This window comes from Bufo bufo, chromosome 5 (genome assembly GCF_905171765.1).
Source record: "Bufo bufo chromosome 5, aBufBuf1.1, whole genome shotgun sequence".
Classification (NCBI taxonomy): Eukaryota; Metazoa; Chordata; class Amphibia; order Anura; family Bufonidae; genus Bufo; species Bufo bufo.
In genome coordinates this window covers 177,744,513-177,763,882 of record NC_053393.1, presented here as the reverse complement: position 1 = coordinate 177,763,882, position 19,370 = coordinate 177,744,513, and the positions used below count along the sequence as shown (strand labels likewise).

General features: G+C 43.1%; 1 protein-coding gene across 4 annotated transcripts in view; it reads left to right on the top strand.

The window, feature by feature from the left end:
- SPIRE1 (spire type actin nucleation factor 1) overlaps positions 1 to 19,370 on the top strand; it is a 223,965-nt gene that overhangs the window by 194,063 nt on the left and 10,532 nt on the right. Inside the window, exons 10-15 of one of the 4 annotated variants that reach the window (XM_040432592.1) lie at positions 1,946 to 2,036; positions 2,250 to 2,392; positions 10,513 to 10,545; positions 13,399 to 13,536; positions 18,505 to 18,575; positions 19,061 to 19,088. In XM_040432592.1, coding sequence (XP_040288526.1) covers positions 1,946 to 2,036; positions 2,250 to 2,392; positions 10,513 to 10,545; positions 13,399 to 13,536; positions 18,505 to 18,575; positions 19,061 to 19,088 — 504 coding nt within the window. Of the gene's footprint in view, positions 1 to 1,945; positions 2,037 to 2,249; positions 2,393 to 7,593; positions 7,765 to 10,509; positions 10,546 to 13,398; positions 13,537 to 18,504; positions 18,576 to 19,060; positions 19,089 to 19,370 lie in introns of all 4 variants that reach the window. The other 3 variants (XM_040432591.1, XM_040432590.1, XM_040432593.1) reach the window with 3 other exon arrangements.

Sequence of the window (19,370 nt, the reverse complement as noted above, 5' to 3'; positions counted from 1 at the left end):
CACACAAAAGCGAAGATGTCAACATGAATATTTAGCTTTAGGCTACTTTCACATCTGCGTTTTTGCTGGATCCGTCATGGGATTAGCAAAAATGCATCCGGTATATAATACAACCATCTGCATCCGTTCAGAATGGATCCGGTTGTATTATATCTCAAATGAACATGAAGTCATGAAACACAATGTAAGTGAATGGTGATGGATCCGTTTTTTCGGAAGGGAAACAAAACTAATCTGGCACTCATTGACTTAGAATGGATTTAGTGACAAATCCGTCTTGCTCATTTGGGATATAATACAACTGGATCCGTTCTGAATGGATGGAGATGATTGTATTATATACCGGATGCGTTTTTGCTGAACCCATGACGGATCCAGCAAAAACGCAGATGTGAAAGTAGCCTAAAGCTAAAAATATATATATATATATGTTGACGTCTTGATAGATATTTGTATATTTTGTCACCTGCCTTCCAAACTTATCATATCATGTGTCATATACAAAATGCGTATTGCCATATTTCTAATCACAAATATAGCTGTAGAAGATAGTCTATAACAAAGTGGAATTGCTGCCTAGACGAGCAGTAACAGTTCAGGTTGTGGAGCAGGCTAGGGGCAATCAATCACAATCATGTCTGCTGACTTGCAGGAGCTTTCAGTAATATATACGAGATGTATATATTTACATTTCTGTCTATGTAACTTACAAACATGATGCTTTTTTTCTCTACGATGGAGCTTTTCTTTCAATGTCCCCTAAGGGCTCTTTCACACCTGCGTTATTGTCTTCCGGCATAGAGTTCTGTCGTCGGGGCTCTATGCCGGAAGAATCCTGATCAGGATTATCCTAATGCATTCTGAATGGAGAGAAATCCGTTCAGGATGCATCAGGATGTCTTCAGTTCCGGTACGGAACGTTTGTTGGCCGGAGAAAATACCGCAGCATGCTGCGCTGTTTGCTCCGGCCAAAAATCCGGAACACTTGCCGCAAGGCCGGATCCGGAATTAATGCCCATTGGAAAGCATTGATCCGGATCCGGCCTTAAGCTAAACGTCGTTTCGGCGCATTGCCGGAGCCGACATTTAGCTTTTTCTGAATGGTTACCATGGCTGCCGGGACGCTAAAGTCCTGGCAGCCATGGTAAGTGTAGTGGGGAGCGGGGGAGCAGTGTACTTACCGTCCGTGCGGCTCCCCGGGCGCTCCAGAGTGACGTCAGGGCGCCCCAAGCGCATGGATCACGTGATCGCATGGATGATGTGATCCATGCGATCACGTGATCCATGCGCATGGGGCGCTCTGACGTCATTCTGGAGCGCCCGGGGAGCCGCACGGACTGTAAGTATACCGCTCCCGCCGCTCCCCGCTCCTACTATGGCAACCAGGACTTTAATAGCGTCCTGGGTGCCATAGTAACACTGAAAGCATTTGGAAGACGGCTCCGTCTTCAAATGCTTTCAGTACACTTGCGTTTTTCCGGATCCGGCAGGCACCTCCGGCAACGGAAGTGCATGCCGGATCCCAACAACGCAAGTGTGAAAGAGGCCTAAGTCCCCTATTATACTGTATGCTTGAAAGTCGTGCCGTGGCGTGTGTCAGGAGATTAACTGTTCCTCAATGATTACTCTTAATCAGAAAGATTTCCTTGCCATAAATGCTTGGTTTGCTGGTGTGTGAAATGTGCAACAGGATTATAGATTAACTAAAAGGAGATTAGTGTTTATTAATTTCTATTTACTAGGTCAGGCTGTAAAACCACAGCGACAGTCCATACAACCAATGCTGCATGACACGTAGTAGTCTGTGCCAAGAAATGCTCTCAAGACTAAGGATAATTGTTAATAAAACTGTGCCTGAGACTGCACTATATTATGTCATGTACTGTCCTCTAAAAACGTATAAAGTAAACAGTTACTGATAGTGTCCTGTTACTTCTTTGCTCAGGAGGATACGGTGCAGAAGTCCTCAAGCAGCAGTAGTGTGTCCAACTCCCAGCCTGAAGATGTATCTCCAGGAACTGCTGCTGGGAGGAAAAGTGAGTGACTAACGCAAACTTAATTTTCCAATAAAAACTAAAACAAAATCTCTAATTACTACTAAGATCTAGGATCTGCATAGTGAAGAGGTTTTAAACTAAGTTCGGTACTGTACTAACAAACAAAAAAAAAAAGTTATCGACTGCTTGAACCAGTAGTCAGTACCAACGTATTTAATGGATTTTACTTGTCTCTTTTCATTGTATTCTCAGCACCTCCAAGGTTTTTACCGATCTCCTCTACACCTCAGCCTGAGAGACGGCAAACTCCACAGAGGCGCCACTCTATAGAGAAGGAGACACCTACCAATGTGCGGCATTTTCTTCCTCCAACCCGACAAAGCTCCAGATCTTTGGTAGGCAGACCTCCTACTAACTTTGCTAATTACTTTACGTTGTTTTCAGGTTTGCACAAGTATGATGCCGAGAACCCTAAGGTGAATCCTATCCGATCTTGTGTCCACACACATTTTGTTATATAGTGAAAGCTTTTTAGCATGGAAGGAAATAGGTGTTAGCTGCAAAAATCTAAAAAATTATATGGATTTCTGCACAAATTGGTCATAAAATGTGATCTGATCTTCATCTAAGTCACAACAATAGACAATCACAGTCTGCTAAAACTAATAACACACAAAGAATTAAATGTTACCATGTTTTTATTGAACACACCATGTAAACATTTACCGCGCAGGTGGAAAAAGTATGTGAACCCCTAGACTAATGACATCTCCAAGAGCTAATTGGAGTGAGGTGTCAGCCAACTGGAGTCCAATCAATGAGATGAGATTGGAGATGTTGGTTACAGCTACCCTGCTCTATAAAAAGCACACACCAGTTCTGGGTTTGCTTTTCACAAGAAGGATTGCCTGATGTGAATGATGCCTCGCACAAAAGAGCTCTCAGAAGACCTACGATTTAAAATTGTTGATTTGCATAAAGCTGGAAAGGGTTATAAAAGTATCTCCAAAAGCCTTGCTGTTCATCAGTCCACAGTAAGACAAATTGTCTATAAATGGAGAAAGTTCAGCACTGCTGCTACTCTCCCTAGGAGTGGCCGTCCTGTAAAGATGACTGCAAGAGCACAGCGCAGACTGCTCAATGAGGTGAAGAAGAATCCTAGAGTGTCAGCTAAAGACTTACAAGAGTCTCTGGCCTATGCTAACATCCCTGTTAGTGAATCTACGATACATAAAACACTAAACAAGAATGGATTTCATGGGAGGATACTACAGAGGAAGCCACTGCTGTCCAAAAAAAACATTGCTGCACGTTTACAGTTTGCACAAGAGCACCTGGATGTTCCACAGCAGTACTGACAAAATATTCTGTGGACAGATGAAACCAAAGTTGATTTGTTTAGAAGAAACACACAACACTATGTGTGGAGAAAAAGAGGCACAGCACACCAACATCAAAACCTCATCCCAACTGTGAAGTATGGTGGTGGGGGCATCATGGTTTGGGGCTGCTTTGCTGCATCAGGGCCTGGACGGATTGCTATCATCGAAGGAAAAATGAATTCCCAAGTTTATCAAGACATTTTGCAGGAGAACTTAAGGCCATCTGTCCACCAGCTGAAGCTCAACAGAAGATGGGTGTTGCAACAGGACAACGACCCAAAGCATAGAAGTAAATCAACAACAGAATGGCTTAAACAGAAGAAAATACGCCTTCTGGAGTGGCCCAGTCAGAGTCCTGACCTCAACCCGATTAACATGCTGTGGCATGACCTCAAGAAAGCGATTCACACCAGACATCCCAAGAATATTACTGAAACAGTTTGTAAAGAGGAATGGTCAAGAATTACTCCTGACCGTTGTGCACGTCTGATCTGCAACTACAGGAAACGTTTTGTTGAAGTTATTGCTGCCAAAGGAGGTTCAACCAGTTATTAAATCCAAGGGTTCACATACTTTTTCCACCTGCACTGTGAATGTTCACATTGGAAGTTCAATAAAAACATGGTAACATTTAATTCTTTGTGTGTTATTAGTTTAAGCAGACTGTGATGGTCTATTGTTGTGACTTAGATGAAGATCAGATCACATTTTATGACCAATTTGTGCAGAAATCCATATCATTGCAAAGGGTTCACATACTTTTTCTTCGAACTGTATATATATATATATATATATATATATATATATCTGCCTGTTCAAAAAAAAAAAAAAAAGGTTTTCCGTTGTTCAAAGTGGATACAAATGTAATTTATTGAAAATAGTTAATGGCCATGAATATATCCATAGTGGAGAAGAATTAGATAATTAAAAAGCCCCGTAATAGTCTAAAATAAACATCTTCTACTCCCCCTACGCCCCCTTTTCTCAAGCACCGCTCTCCGCATGCCTCCATTGCTCCCCCTGCCCTGATTGTTTACAACCTGCAGCAGTGACATGCTGCTATATGGCATGTGGGCACTACAGCAAATCAGTTGCCATACACCTGCACGACAGACACTGTGTAAGGAACATCACTTCTGCAGCCAATCAGTCTTCAACCATAGGGCTCATGCACAAATTGTGGATCCACTAAACACAGATACCAGCCACGTGTGTTCTGCGGATTTTGTGGGATGGAAAATCATGCCCTCTGTAGAACTGTCTTATCCTTGTCTGTAATATAGACAAGAATAGAACATGTTCTATTTTTTTGCAGGGCCGCGGAACGGAAATGCACATCTTTTGCGCCCTCATTGAAGTGAAAAAAATGTGGATCGGATGCGGACAAAATAAACACACACGGTCCTGTGCATGAGCCCTTAGACCGCTGAAGACAGTGACTGGCTGCAGCGGCCATGTGTCATATACCAGAACTACCCCGCCGCTGTTTGTAAGCTAGCAGCGGCAGAAGGACTGAAACACCGCCACAGAAGATGGCACTGGAGAAAGGGGAGAATATAAGATGATTATTTTTTTATTTTAGGCTATTGCAGGGCTTGTCCAAGATTTTTGTTTACCTTGGACAACACCTTAATATACGGTACAAAATCCTAATGTTTTGTATCTGTATCTCCTATAAAGATCTGCTGTATGTGTTTCTGTGGTAACAGACTACAAACAAACCATACGTGGTCTGATTCTGCATGTGTTACTCTTTTCCATCAGCCCCCTCTGCTACTGTGTATAGGGGCAGTAATAAAATTGTAACACATGACTTCACACTACATGTAGGCTTTTTCTGTACTACAAAGGCAAATAAGTCTGTTTAGAAGCAATATACAAGAAACCGTTTTAAAGGGGTTGTCTAGGACTAGAAAAAGATGTCAGCTTTCTTTCAAAAACAGCACCACACCTGTCCACAGGTTGTGTGTGGTATTACAGCTCAGCGCCATTCAGTGGAGCTGTGCTGCAATACCAGGCACAAGCCATGGATATGTGTGAGACTCTTATTGGAATATAGTGGCCTTGTTTTTCTAATCCTGGACAACCCCTAAAGGTCCATTCACACATCCGCGGATCCGCAAAACACGGAAACCGGCAATGTGCGTTTCGCATTTTGAGAACCACACATCGCCGGCACTAATAGAATATGCCTATTCTTGTCCGCTATTGCGGACAAGAATAGGACATGTTCTATTTTTTTCGGGATCGGAATTGCGGACCCGGAAGTGTGGGTCCGCAATTCCGGATCCAGGCCAAACATCGTGCAGCCCCATAGAAATAAATGGGTCCGCAATTCCGTTCCGCAAAATGCGGAATGAAATTGCGGACATGTGAATGGACCCTTAAAGTGTAACTGCCATTCTATTTTTATTTGTGTAATGTATAGGGGCAGTGATGTTGACCATTTTTGTAATATACTTTAATTACTGAAATCGTACATTTCTGTTCGAAGAATAACTCTAAAGTGGCCCATTTTGAGCCTTAGCAACGTTCCTCTGTCTTCTGTTTACATAACTGTGGAGCCACGCTCCACACTGACTGTGTTAGGGTACTTTCACACTAGCGGTTTTCTTTTCCGGTATTGCGTTCTGTCCTAGGGGCTCTATACCAGAAAAGAACTGATCAGTTTTATCCTAATGCATTCTGAATGGAGAGAATTCCCTTCAGGATGCATCAGTTCAGTCCCTCTTACGTTTTTTAGCCGGAGAAAATACCGCAGCGTGCTGCATTTTTCTCTCCGGCCAAAAATCCTGAACACTTGCCATTGAAATGTATTAGTGCCGGCATTAAAATTGCCGGATCCGTTCTTCCGGTCCTCGCATGCACAGACCTTTAAATCTGTGAAAAAAATAAATACCGGATCAATTTTTCCGGATATACACCGGAGAGACGGATCCGGTATTTCAGTGCATTTGTCAGACGGATCTACGTGACAAATGCATCAGTTTGTGTCTGGAATCCTCTGAGGCAAGTGTGAAAGTAGCCTTATGTAAACAGAAGACAGAGGAGCGTTGTTAGGGCACTAAATGGGCCACTTTAGAGCTATTTTTCTAACAGAAATGTACAATTTCAGTAATTAAAGCGCATTACAAAAATGGTCAGTGTCACTGCCCCTATACATTACACAAATAAAAATAGAATGGCAGGTACACTTTAAGGGTAAGGGTACACGATGATACTGCTCTTGGCCATGATCAGGGCGGTATATAACCTTTAATAAATGTGAATTGTACTTACAGCATAAAACCTCTGTATAAAAAGAATTGCAACTAATTGTTTGCTATGTAACATCACATTTTTTCCAGCACTAGTTTTATATATTTATAAACATCCAATTTTTATCTTCTAAATTGCACACAGTGTAGTTTCTGTGGTCACAACGTTCACACATGAGGTCCTCCGTATGACTTTAATAGATAGACTATTCAAATGACATTAAAGCAGTAGGCTGAGAGAACATTGACCCGCTTATGCTATATATCGCATGCACTATTATATTTCATGCTAAGCAGAAAATGTAGATAAAGCACTTGATATAGATGCCTGTGCCCATTATAGTACAGTGCGTTGCATGCACTTTTTTCATAGAGCCTTAATGGGAGGCTCTTTATTAACAGCGTTTACTGGATGTGAAATACCTTGCTGCCCCCTAGTGTCCACAGTGTGTTACTGAGGTTGACGCTATTCTCTCGTCACAATTCAAGATTCAATTTTGCATTGTAAGCTAGAGAAGCAGATGATTCTCTGGTGATCTGAGTTCTAGCAGCAGATAGCTAACGATACGTGCCTTCATGCTGGTTTTTCTTATATTATTGGGTTATTTTTACATAACCTATTATATATATATATATATATATATATATATAAAAAATGGCTTTTATGTGAAGTGTGATGACTTCAGAACTGGATGACCATGTCTGGCTATACACTTGGCATATACTCCAGGTTATTCTTTTAAAAAAAAAGAATGAAGTGTGAGCAAGGCATAATATGTGCAATCCTGGGGTCTTACATCTCTGCCAGTGATATTTTGGTTCACGTAGCTGAATAACGAGTAGACCTGTGGCAACCATTCAGTGCTGACAGACCATAGCATTACAAGATGGACGACCACAAGCTGAAGCAGTCATTGGGGAATGTGCCCTTCACTCTCCTCCCTATTTATTATCCAGGTTCCTAGGATAACCAGTTTCTTTCCAAGGATGGCTTTGCGACCATTTTCCAGCATACACACAGCTTCTTTGTTGGGGTCTCATCCTTTTGAAGCAGCCATTTTTGGGGCGGCAGGGGCTATGTTTTATCTGTTTGAGAAAGCTTATGCCAGCAGGTGGAGAGCACCCCAGGTTTGCCTTATTCATCTACGGTTTGCATCTGAATTGATCTTTTCTTCCTGGGTAGGAGCGGTAGTTTAGCTGTGTCACTCGACTCGCTGCAGTATCCGCACCACCCGTCCTAATGATTTTGCAGTCGGAATAAATCTAAACGTGATCGTTTCCTTTTTTGTTATAATCAGCAAGAAATTAGAAATCCTATTGAGAAGGACAGCAAACTGATAATGCAACATCACCATGCATGATTTAGGCTAAGTTCACTGGTTGTGAATTTGCAACAGATGAAATCCGCACACGCATTGGTCAGTCGCGGATTTAGTTGCGGTTTTAAATTCTGTAGAAGGTAGTGGAAGAAATCTAAGATTAATCGCAAACCATCTTCAAGATAATGAGCCTACTGAAGATTTCTGATCTGCATTAAGAAATTGGCATTTAAACAATCTGTAGCACGTAGATCAGGAGTGGGAAATTCCATAGACTTGAATTGCACCGCAAGTCCACAAGAAATTCGCAACATGTGAACTAAGCCGTATGAGCCCTGAAAGTGTATTTGAGACACTGACCTGACCCTACCCCAGTCAGGTATAACTGGATAAATGAGATTCATTAAAAAGCGATGTTGCATAAAGTTTTACCTGTCCTTGTGCTCTCCTTTTCCTTCTGATTCAGATAAACATTAGCATTTTATCGCTAATTTCACTTTGTTAATACTCTAAACTTTTCCATTTATTCTTAAAACTCGGACCGTATATAAAGCTACCAATGAACAGTGAATGTCGGTGCTTAACTCTCTTATTTCTCCTAGAAATGTATAAATAAATTGACAATTGGGTATTACTATTCCCACACCCAGCTGTTAATTTATTCTTACGCTTCAGGGAGGAACAACAGAGGAACGTCATCCTTCGGGGCTGGAATGTCAGACAGTGTAGGCACACTGCTTGTAGACTAGAGGAATGGTAAGACCCAGCTGTTTATTTTTTTCCTATTTTTCCAGGAGAAATAAGGCCCCTTTCACACGGGCGAGTATTCCGCGCGAAATCCCGACCCATTCATTTCTATGGGGCTGTTTACATGAACGGTGATTTTCACGCATCACTTGTGCGTTGCGTGAAAATCACAGCATGCTCTATTTTGTGCGTTTTTCACGTAACGCAGGCCGCATAGAAATGAATGGGGTTGCGTGAAAATCGCAAGCATCCGCAAGCAAGTGCAGATGCGGTGCGATTTTCACGCACGGTTGCTAGGAGATGATCGGGATGGAGACCCGATCATTATTATTTCCCCTTATAACATGGTTATAAGGGAAAATAATAGCATTCCTAATACAGAATACATAGTACAATAGGGCTGGAGGGGTTAAGAAAAACTAAAAATAATTTAACTCGCCTTAATCCACTTGATCGCGCAGCCGGCATCTCTTCTGTCTTCTTTCTTTGCTGTGTGCTGGAAAAGGACCTGTGGTGACGTCACTCCGGTCATCACATGATCCATCACATCTTTTATCATGGTGATGGATCATGTGATGGACCATGTGATGACCGGAGTGACGTCACCACAGGTCCTGTTCCTGCACACAGCAAAGAAAGAAAACAGAAGAGATGCCGGGCTACGCGATCAAGTGGATTAAGGTGAGTTAAAAAAAATTTTTTTTATTTTTTTAACCCCTACAGCGCTATTTTACTATGCATTCTGTATTCAGAACGCTATTATTTTCCCCTTATAACCATGTTATAAGGGAAAAATAATACAATCTACAGGACACCGATCCCAAGCCCGAACTTCTGTGAAGAAGTTCGGGTTTGGGTACCAAACATGCGCAATTTTTCTCCCGCGCATGCAAAACGCATTACAATGTTTTGCACTCGCGCGGAAAAATTGCGCATGTTCCTGCAACGTACCCGCAACGCCCGTCTGAAAGAGGCCTAACAGAGGAACTGCACAATGCAGAGTTCTAAGAAAAGATTAGTCCACAAGGTCATTTTATATTTTATTTCAAGATGACAGGTGAATCAAGTAAAACTCCATACAGCAATTCCAAGGTTCCACATCCTGTCTAAGGGTACGAACACACGTCGCGGTCGTGTGACGTTCGGGACAAGGCGGTGCAAGTGATCAAGAACTGCGCGGCCATATGGTCTGCATCGGGCCCTAATTAATGAAACCGCACTGTTAAGCCAGTCTGCATTGTTAACTTGTTGCAAACTTGTGCATTCTCATTAGTTCAATTAGGGCCCAATGCAGCCCGTAAAGCCACACGGTTCTTGATTGCAGCACAGCCACGTCCTCACACCACAGTCTCTCCATGTGGTCATACCCTTAGACATATAATATCTCAGCCTTTTTATAAAAAAATCCACAGGAGAGGTGATAAGTATCTGATTTATGGGGGTCCAACAACCACTCCGACAGTCCCATAGAGATGAAAGGAGTGACGGTAGACGTGTGTGACCCTGTTCTCAGGATTGATGGATAAGTGATAATATTTCTTATGTGGAGCAACCCTTTAATCAATAAATAATATCAGTAATTTGCTTTACACATTATTCTTTTTAAATACATGTAAATATCTTTTCTTGTTTGTGTCATTTTTCCTATTTCCATACCAAGATCTTAAGAAATTAGCTTTCCAATTAAAGCGGCTGTGAAACAAATGTAGTAATGATCAAAATTGAAATCAATATTTGCCAATGCTTTACATAACCTAAATGACACAACTTATGTCAACCTACTTACCGATATGGTTTCTCCTAAAAGCAGGTTAGGCTCCAGGTCACGGATGTACCCAAAGGGGTATGTTTTCTTAAGCATTTTAAGTCATGTACGGTGATCGCTCTCTACTAGTTAACTACTATGGTACTGGGTTGGCATTTGTTTAAAGTCTTTACACCTGGCCTCCAGCACAATAAGAGTTAATGATGTCTAATTCTTGGGAAGAATGAGAAATCCTCTAGGAACTAAAAAATTTTTATCAAATGCTAATGTTTTCCTAGTGTGGCTTATGAAATCGTCTGACTTAAAGGCAGAATAGTGAATTGTGAAACCAGAGTCATTTCCACTTAAAACTAGGCAGTAAATATCAGTCCTTCAGGATGTCAAAAAGTGACAACCGTAAAGGGGTAAGGGTTGTCACAAAGCGTTTCTAGACTCCTGAATGGCAAATCTGCTTAGCTCTGCTGTAATATGGAAGGGCCGATATAATGCGGCATAGTAAGGCTTCATCATCGTATTCTTCATTTCTTGCGAATAGCACTCTGACTTAAGAATTTCTATGGGGCGACGCACACATCCATCCATGTGGCTGTTCTGCATGACAGAAGATGTCCTCTTCTTGTCTGTATTGCAGAGAAGGATGCCCTTTCTATTAATGGGAGCGAGTAAAATATGAAAGGCACATGGAAGGTATCTGTACAGGGAGTGCAGAATTATTAAGCAAGTTGTATTTTTGAGGATTAATTTTATTATTGAACAACAACCATGTTCTCAATGAACCCAAAAAACTCATTAATATCAAAGCTGAATATTTTTGGAAGTAGTTTTTAGTTTGTTTTTAGTTTTAGCTATTTTAGGGGGATATCTGTGTGTGCAGGTGACTATTACTGTGCATAATTATTAGGCAACTTAACAAAAAACAAATATATACCCATTTCAATTATTTATTTTTACCAGTGAAACCAATATAACATCTCAACATTCACAAATATACATTTCTGACATTCAAAAACAAAACAAAAACAAATCAGTGACCAATATGGCCATCTTTCTTTGCAAGGACACTCAAAAGCCTGCCATCCATGGATTCTGTCAGTGTTTTGATCTGTTCACCATCAACATTGCGTGCAGCAGCAACCACAGCCTCCCAGACACTGTTCAGAGAGGTGTACTGTTTTCCCTCCTTGTAAATCTCACATTTGATGATGGACCACAGGTTCTCAATGGGGTTGAGATCAGGTGAACAAGGAGGCCATGTCATTAGATTTTCTTCTTTTATACCCTTTCTTGCCAGCCACGCTGTGGAGTACTTGGACGCGTGTGATGGAGCATTGTCCTGCATGAAAATCATGTTTTTCTTGAAGGATGCAGACTTCTTCCTGTACCACTGCTTGAAGAAGGTGTCTTCCAGAAACTGGCAGTAGGACTGGGAGTTGAGCTTGACTCCATCCTCAACCCGAAAAGGCCCCACAAGCTCATCTTTGATGATACCAGCCCAAACCAGTACTCCACCTCCACCTTGCTGGCGTCTGAGTCGGACTGGAGCTCTCTGCCCTTTACCAATCCAGCCACGGGCCCATCCATCTGGCCCATCAAGACTCACTCTCATTTCATCAGTCCATAAAACCTTAGAAAAATCAGTCTTGAGATATTTCTTGGCCCAGTCTTGACGTTTCAGCTTGTGTGTCTTGTTCAGTGGTGGTAGTCTTTCCGCCTTTCTTACCTTGGCCATGTCTCTGAGTATTGCACACCTTGTGCTTTTGGGCACTCCAGTGATGTTGCAGCTCTGAAATATGGCCAAACTGGTGGCAAGTGGCATCTTGGCAGCTGCACGCTTGACTTTTCTCAGTTCATGGGCAGTTATTTTGCGCCTTGGTTTTTCCACACGCTTCTTGCGACCCTGTTAACTATTTTGAATGAAACGCTTGATTGTTCGATGATCACGCTTCAGAAGCTTTGCAATTTTAAGAGTGCTGCATCCCTCTGCAAGATATCTCACTATTTTTGACTTTTCTGAGCCTGTCAAGTCCTTCTTTTGACCCATTTTGCCAAAGGAAAGGAAGTTGCCTAAAAATTATGCACACCTAATATGTTGATGTCATTAGACCACACCCCTTCTCATTACAGAGATGCACATCACCTAATATGCTTAATTGGTAGTAGGCTTTCGAGCCTATACAGCTTGGAGTAAGACAACATGCATAAAGAGGATGATGTGGTCAAAATACTAATTTGCCTAATAATTCTGCACTCCCTGTATTTTGTGGATCTATTGTTTGCGGACTGAAATGTGGACACGGCCATGTGCATGAAGCCTAGAAAGATTCACCATTCAGGAGTCAGGGAAAGATTGGTAACAACCCCCATCGCAGGTATAATGGTGACCTGACAGAACTTGAGAACCTATATTTACTGTTAGGTTTTACCAGAAGTGGCCAATACCCTTTAGAGGAACCCTTGATGACTGACGTTCTGCCTTTAATATCTTTATTCTCAGTGATGATTTGCTTGCTGCTTGCAAGGAGATGGCTTATTCTGTGGTGGGTTCGATGTTCATTGTGTTGATACTGATAATCTCACCAACCCAGCTTTATATAGTATAAGGTCCTAACACCACAGCATAAGGATCTCCATGTGTGATCACTAACACTCCCTCTAACTACTCTGCTCACTTCATGTACATAAACAAGTGCTGTATCTGAAACCACAAAAACTGAAGATATTGAAAAAGACCCGGTCTTCTGTTGTGTTGCAGAGGAGCTACAGTCATTACAACAGTGTTATTCAGAAATTTACATCCACTTTTTTTTTTTTACACCCAGCTGTATCCAGTCATATCTTCCTGCTACTAACAGAGGTGCTTGGTTGATGGTGCTTCATGGTCTCAGCAGCTGTTCTTTACGCGTCTTGTTAATCCAAGGTGTTCAATTTCAGGAGGAGTTTTGTTACCCTGTAGAATGTCTGGCTCTTACTGTAGAGGAGGTGATGCACATACGTCAAGTCCTGGTGAAGGCCGAGCTGGAGAAGTATCAGCAGTATAAAGATGTCTACAGTGCGCTGAAGAAAGGAAAAGTAAGAGAAATCTTCGGTAGATAAGTGTTATTTTAAAATTGTCTTAAAAAAAAGCTGGTTCTGTTCTTCCCGCTGACATTAGATAATTGCTGGCGGGTTCCACTAATCCTAATAAGTGCACTCCCAGTTAAAGTGTGTGGGTCCCACCTATCTGCAGAACTGTGGTACCCCATCTCCCCCCAGGTGTAGAATCATTGGAGAAGGCCTTGCGGCCCTCTCTTTTCACTTCTGTTGTAGTTATGGAAACAACCAAACAAGCGTGACTCCTATAGGAATGGATAGAGAGAGCTTCACATCTATGTGGCCACTTTTCTACGTTTTTACCACTAGGATATGTTTCCAGAGGTGGGGCCCATATCTATCAGACAATTATGACCTATCCTGTGTGTGTGTGTCTCTAAGATGGTAGTATCCGTTTATAAACACTAGAATTTCTCCGTTTTCATTATGGTCCTCCCAGAACGCTCTCAAGAGAGTGAGAGTGGAGTTACAACTGTACTTGATTTATAGACTCATGCATCACAGTAGACCTCCAATGACCACTTCAAAGGGGTTGTTCAGGATAAAAACCCTGGGAACCTGCAGAGAATACAAAATAGTTTTGTAATATATTTAGTATTATAATTTCATCCCGTGACCTCTGGTACAACAACTAGGCTGTAGGCACATTGGCCCACATTTGCTAAAGAGTGACTGCAGGTAGAGTTTGGCGCATCTAGGAAATGTACTGTGCTTAGCCAGAGAATAGGACGTGACTTGGGGTGTGGAGTTACTGGAAAGGAGGTGTGGCCTAATATGTAATATTTTGCTGCAGAATCGCATCAGCTCTCTGAGACAGAATTTTACATCAAACAAAGCCAGCGGGTATAGAGTCAGAGAAAAGTGTCCAGCCATGCATCATATTTATCATCCAACCTAAGCCCCTGTGATACATCTGGTGCAGGTCTAGACAGCCGGTCTAAGTTTACACCATCTACAGGTGAAACTCGAAAAAATTAGAATATTGTGCAAAGTTCATTTCTTTCAGTAATGCAACTTAAAAGGTGAAACTAAGGCTACTTTCACACTTGCGTTTGGGGTTCCGTTTGTGAGATCCGTTTGAGGGCTCTCACAAGCGGCCCCGAACTGATCCGTTCATCCCCAATGCATTCTGAATGGATAAGGATCCGTTCAGAATGCATCAGTTTGGCTCCGTTCCGCCTCCATTCCGCTCTGGAGGCGGACACCAAAACGCAGCTTGCAGCGTTTTGGTGTCCGCCTGGCCGTGCGGAGTCAAACGGATCTGTCCTGACTTACAATGCAAGTCAATGGGGACGGATCCGTTTGACGTTGACACAATATGGTGCAATTGCAAACGGATCCATCCCCCATTGACTTTCAATGTAAAGTCAGGAGTCCCTATTAATATACCATCGGATCGGAGTTTTCTCCGATCCGATGGTATATTCTAACATAGAGGCGTTCCCATGGTGATGGGGACGCTTCAAGTTAAAATATACCATCGGATTTGATTTAGATTGTGAAAACTCAGATCCGACAGTATATTCTAACACAGAGGCGTTCCCATAGTGATGGGGACGCTTTAAGTTAGAATATACTAAGAACTGTGTACATAACTGCCTCCCTGCTGCCTGGCAGCACCCGATCTCTTACAGGGGGCTGTGATCCGCACAATTAACCCCTCAGGTGCCGCAGACCCCCCCTCCCTCCCCAGTTTTAAATTCATTGGTGGCCAGTACGGCCTCCCCTCCCTCCCCAGTATTAAATTCATTGGTGGCCAGCGCGGCCCCCCCTCATTCCCCCCCAGTATTAAATTCATTTGTGGCCAGTGCGGCCCCCCCCTCCCTCCCCCCCAGTATTAAATTCATTGGTGGCCAGTGCGGCCCCCCCCTCCCTCCCTCCCCAGTATTAAATTCATTGGTGGCCAGTGCGGCCCCCCTCCCTCCCAGTATTAAATTTATTGGTGGCCAGTGCGGCCTCCCCCCTTAATTAAAATCACCCCTCCATCATTGGTGGCAGCAGAGAGTTCCGATCGGAGTCCCAGTTTAATCGCTGGGGCTCCGATCGGTTACCATGGCATTTGGTAAGTGACAGGTCTGTGCTATAAGCAATGCGCCGCACAGACCTTTCACTTACCAGTAAGAGGAGCGACCGGCCGGCCACAGACAGCGCAGGTAAGTATAATGCTTCTAAAATTGCTAAGTAACCATGGCAGCCAGGACTGTAGTAGCGTCCTGGCTGCCATGGTAACCGATCGGAGCCCCAGCGATTAAACTGGGACTCCGATCGGAACTCTCCGCTGCCACCAATGATATGGGGGGAGAGAGGGGAGGCCGCACTGGCCACCAATGAATTTAATACTGGGGAGGGAGGGGGGGCCGCACTGGCCACCAATGAATTTAATACTGGGGAGGAAGGGAGGGGGGCCGCACTGGCCACCAATGAATTTAATACTGGGGAGGGAGGGGGGCCGCACTGGCCACCAATAAATTTAATACTGGGGAGGGAGGGAGGGGGGTCCGCACTGGCCACCAATGAATTTAATACTGGGGAGGAAGGGAGGGGGGCCGCACTGACCACCAATTAATTTAATACTGGGGAGGGAGGGGGGCCGCACTGGCCACCAATGAATTTAAAACTGGGGAGGGAGGGGGGTCTGGCCCCTGCTGCCTGGCAGCACCTGATCTCTTACAGAGGGGTTAATTGTGCGGATCACAGCCCCTGTAAGAGATCGGGTGCTGCCAGGCAGCAGGGGGCAGTTATGTACACAGTTCTTAGTATATTCTAACTTGAAGCGTCCCCATCACCATGGGAACGTCTCTGTGTTAGAATATACTGTCGGATCTGAGTTTTCACGATGTGAAAACTCAGATCTGAAAAAGCTGTTATGCAGGCGGATCCGTTCTGAATGGATGCAAGCGTTTGCATTATAGGTGCGGATCCGTCTGTGCAGATACCAGACGGATCCGCACCGAACGCAAGTGTGAAAGTAGCCTTAACATATGAGATAGACTCATTACATGCAAAGTGAGCTATTTCAAGCCTTTATTTGTTATAATTTGGATGATTATAGCTTATGAAAGTCACAATTTTGAGGTACCCTTTGCTGTATGGATTAATTAGCTGACTAGAAAGTGACACTTTGAGCCTAGAATATTGAACCTTTTCACAATATTCTTTTTTTATTTATTTTTTATTTAAATGTGTTTATTCAATTATATAACACAAAATTACAAAAAGGGAATTTGACAGTGCTGGGTCTAAATGCATCAGTACAGGTTCTGCCGACATGGCAGACATAATACATTATACAGCTAATGGAATAAGAATCCAATACATAGTCTATATTCATATTAAGACATCTGCAAATCTTCCCGTTCTCTTCCATATTACATTAGACTCGTTCTCCCACTGTCAATCCAAACTTATCACCCCTATCACAATATTCTAATTTTAAGTTGCATTACTGAAATAAATATTCTAATTTTTCGAGTTTCACCTGTATAGGATTAGTAAACCTGCCCTAGTGTGTCTGTAGTAACCTGTGGCCATGTGCTGTGAGGTCACTATGAATGCAGTATAAGGGCTCATGCACAGGACCGTTGGTGTTTATGAGGTCCACGAATCGCACATCCGCAAAACACTGATACCGGCCGTGTGCGTTTTCATTTTGCAGAACAGAATGTCCTGCTCTATAGAACTGTTTTATCCTTCTCTGTAAAATGGAGATGTTCTGCGGGGCCACAGAACAGACATACGGTGTGTTGTCCGCATCTTTTGCGCCCCCGTTGAAGTCAATAGGTCCACATCTGACCTGGAAAAAACCCGGTCGTGTGCATGAGCCCTAACTGTGATGTTCTTGCCACTCCAGCTGTGGCGACTGATCTGGAACTTTGACTAGAAGCATTCCTTGTAAATCCCAGAAAGGAATGGCTGTACAGCAGTAATGCAGCATCTTTTTCATTCTGCATAGCACAGGTTTGGAGAGGTTGGTAACGGCTAGTTTAAAGGCGCTATGAGAGGACAAGGTTTTCGAACATATAGCACAGCAATGTGATCTGGTTTGTTTCCATTATTATAATTCATTAGGGTATTAATTAATGTTTCAGACTGGGTATAGCTAATGAATTGTTTTCTACAAACAAGCCAGCTTAGTAACAGAAGTCCTGTGAGTGCAGTACAGTCCCCGTGCATGCGGTTTCCGTCTGGTTCATGGTATCTACTGTACCAGTTGCTCAGGACACAAGTTATGGAATCATCTAAAGGGGGTTGTCCCATTATAAGTGTCTGATGGGCCAGGGTCCGACTGCTGGGGCCCTGCCAATCACTACAATGAGGGTCCATGTTCCCCTGTTTCAATAGTGGCCGACACACTCTGTTCAACAGTATGGGACTGCCAGAGACAGGTGAGTACAAGTGCTCAACTATCACCAGCAGCTCCATGCAAAAGGGGGAAGCACAGGCCCCCGCTCTAGTGATCGGTGGGTGGCCCTACTGCTGGACCCCCACCAATCAAACACTTATCCCTGATCATGTGCATAGGGGATAAGTTGTCATAATGGGACTGCATGGCTGCTTTCTCCTAGCTCCATAAAATGAAAACTACTGCAGTACCACACACAACCTGTGAACAGGTGTGGCACTACTTTTCAAAGAAAGCCGCAATATATTTCTTACAATACAATCCCTTTAATTAGTTAAAGTTAAAAATGACAATATGCATTAAAGTGGATGTCCATTGCTTTGAATTGTAAGTCACCACTTATGGGTCAGTATTGTTACTGACTCCATCTTGGCTGCATTATCAAAGGGGTGTGTAAGGTAGTCAGAAATGCGCTTTTTCATTGAAAGTTCAAGCTCCTCCCCTTATTATTGTTGTACCTATCTGCTGGTAAGTTGCCGGCAATATCATGCTATTTTAGGTGTTGCTTCGCCATCATGTTCTATATTTTTCTCTTTATTTTATAGCTTTGTTTATGTTGCCGAACAAAGAGGTTTTCCCTATTTACGTGGTCGTACACTTGTCAGTTTTGTAAACGGTATGTATACATTACAGTGTTCAGTGCTCATGTCTGACCGTACGGTGCAAATAGTTTTATATAATGACCTATGTAACTTATACATGATATAGAGCAGTGATGGTGAACCTGTTAGAGACCGGGTGCACAAACTGCAGCCCAAAACCCACTTATTTATCGCAAAGTGCCAACACGGCAATTTATCCTGAATACTACAGTCCAGTATAGTATATTTTCCATGTACTTTATCATTTAAGTATAATGACCTGCCTACATTCAATGTGCTGTCCGTGCTGTTCATAGTGCGCCCAGCGCTGATGAATGGCTGGTAAAGTCCAGAGTATATTGGTACACCATAGACTTTTTCCCGGGTGCGGGTGCCCACAGAGAGAGCTCTGAGTGCCGCCTCTGGCACCCGTGCCATAGGTTCGCCATCACTGACATAGAGTATAAGAAGTGTGCAGGTGAGAAGGAACTAAACTCCTCTTTGTATTTTGTGTCTACAGACCGGTGTGTTCTCAGTGTTGCAAAAAGGTAAGTTTGTGAGTGGATAGTAACTAGCAAGATGGATACAGGGTGGCCCCCAAAAGATGCTGAAAGTGGTCCCCGTTCAGGTCTATGCATCTTTGGGCACGTCGGATTATGTTGGCTGAAAATCCCAAGCCGTTTATTCACAAATGTACGTCTGTCACATGATGCAACGTTTCGGCAGCAAAAAACTGCCTTTGTTAAGCATGAGATTTATGCTGCCGAAACGTTGCATCATGTGATGGACGTACCTTTGTGAATAAACAGCTTGGGATTTTTAACCCCTGC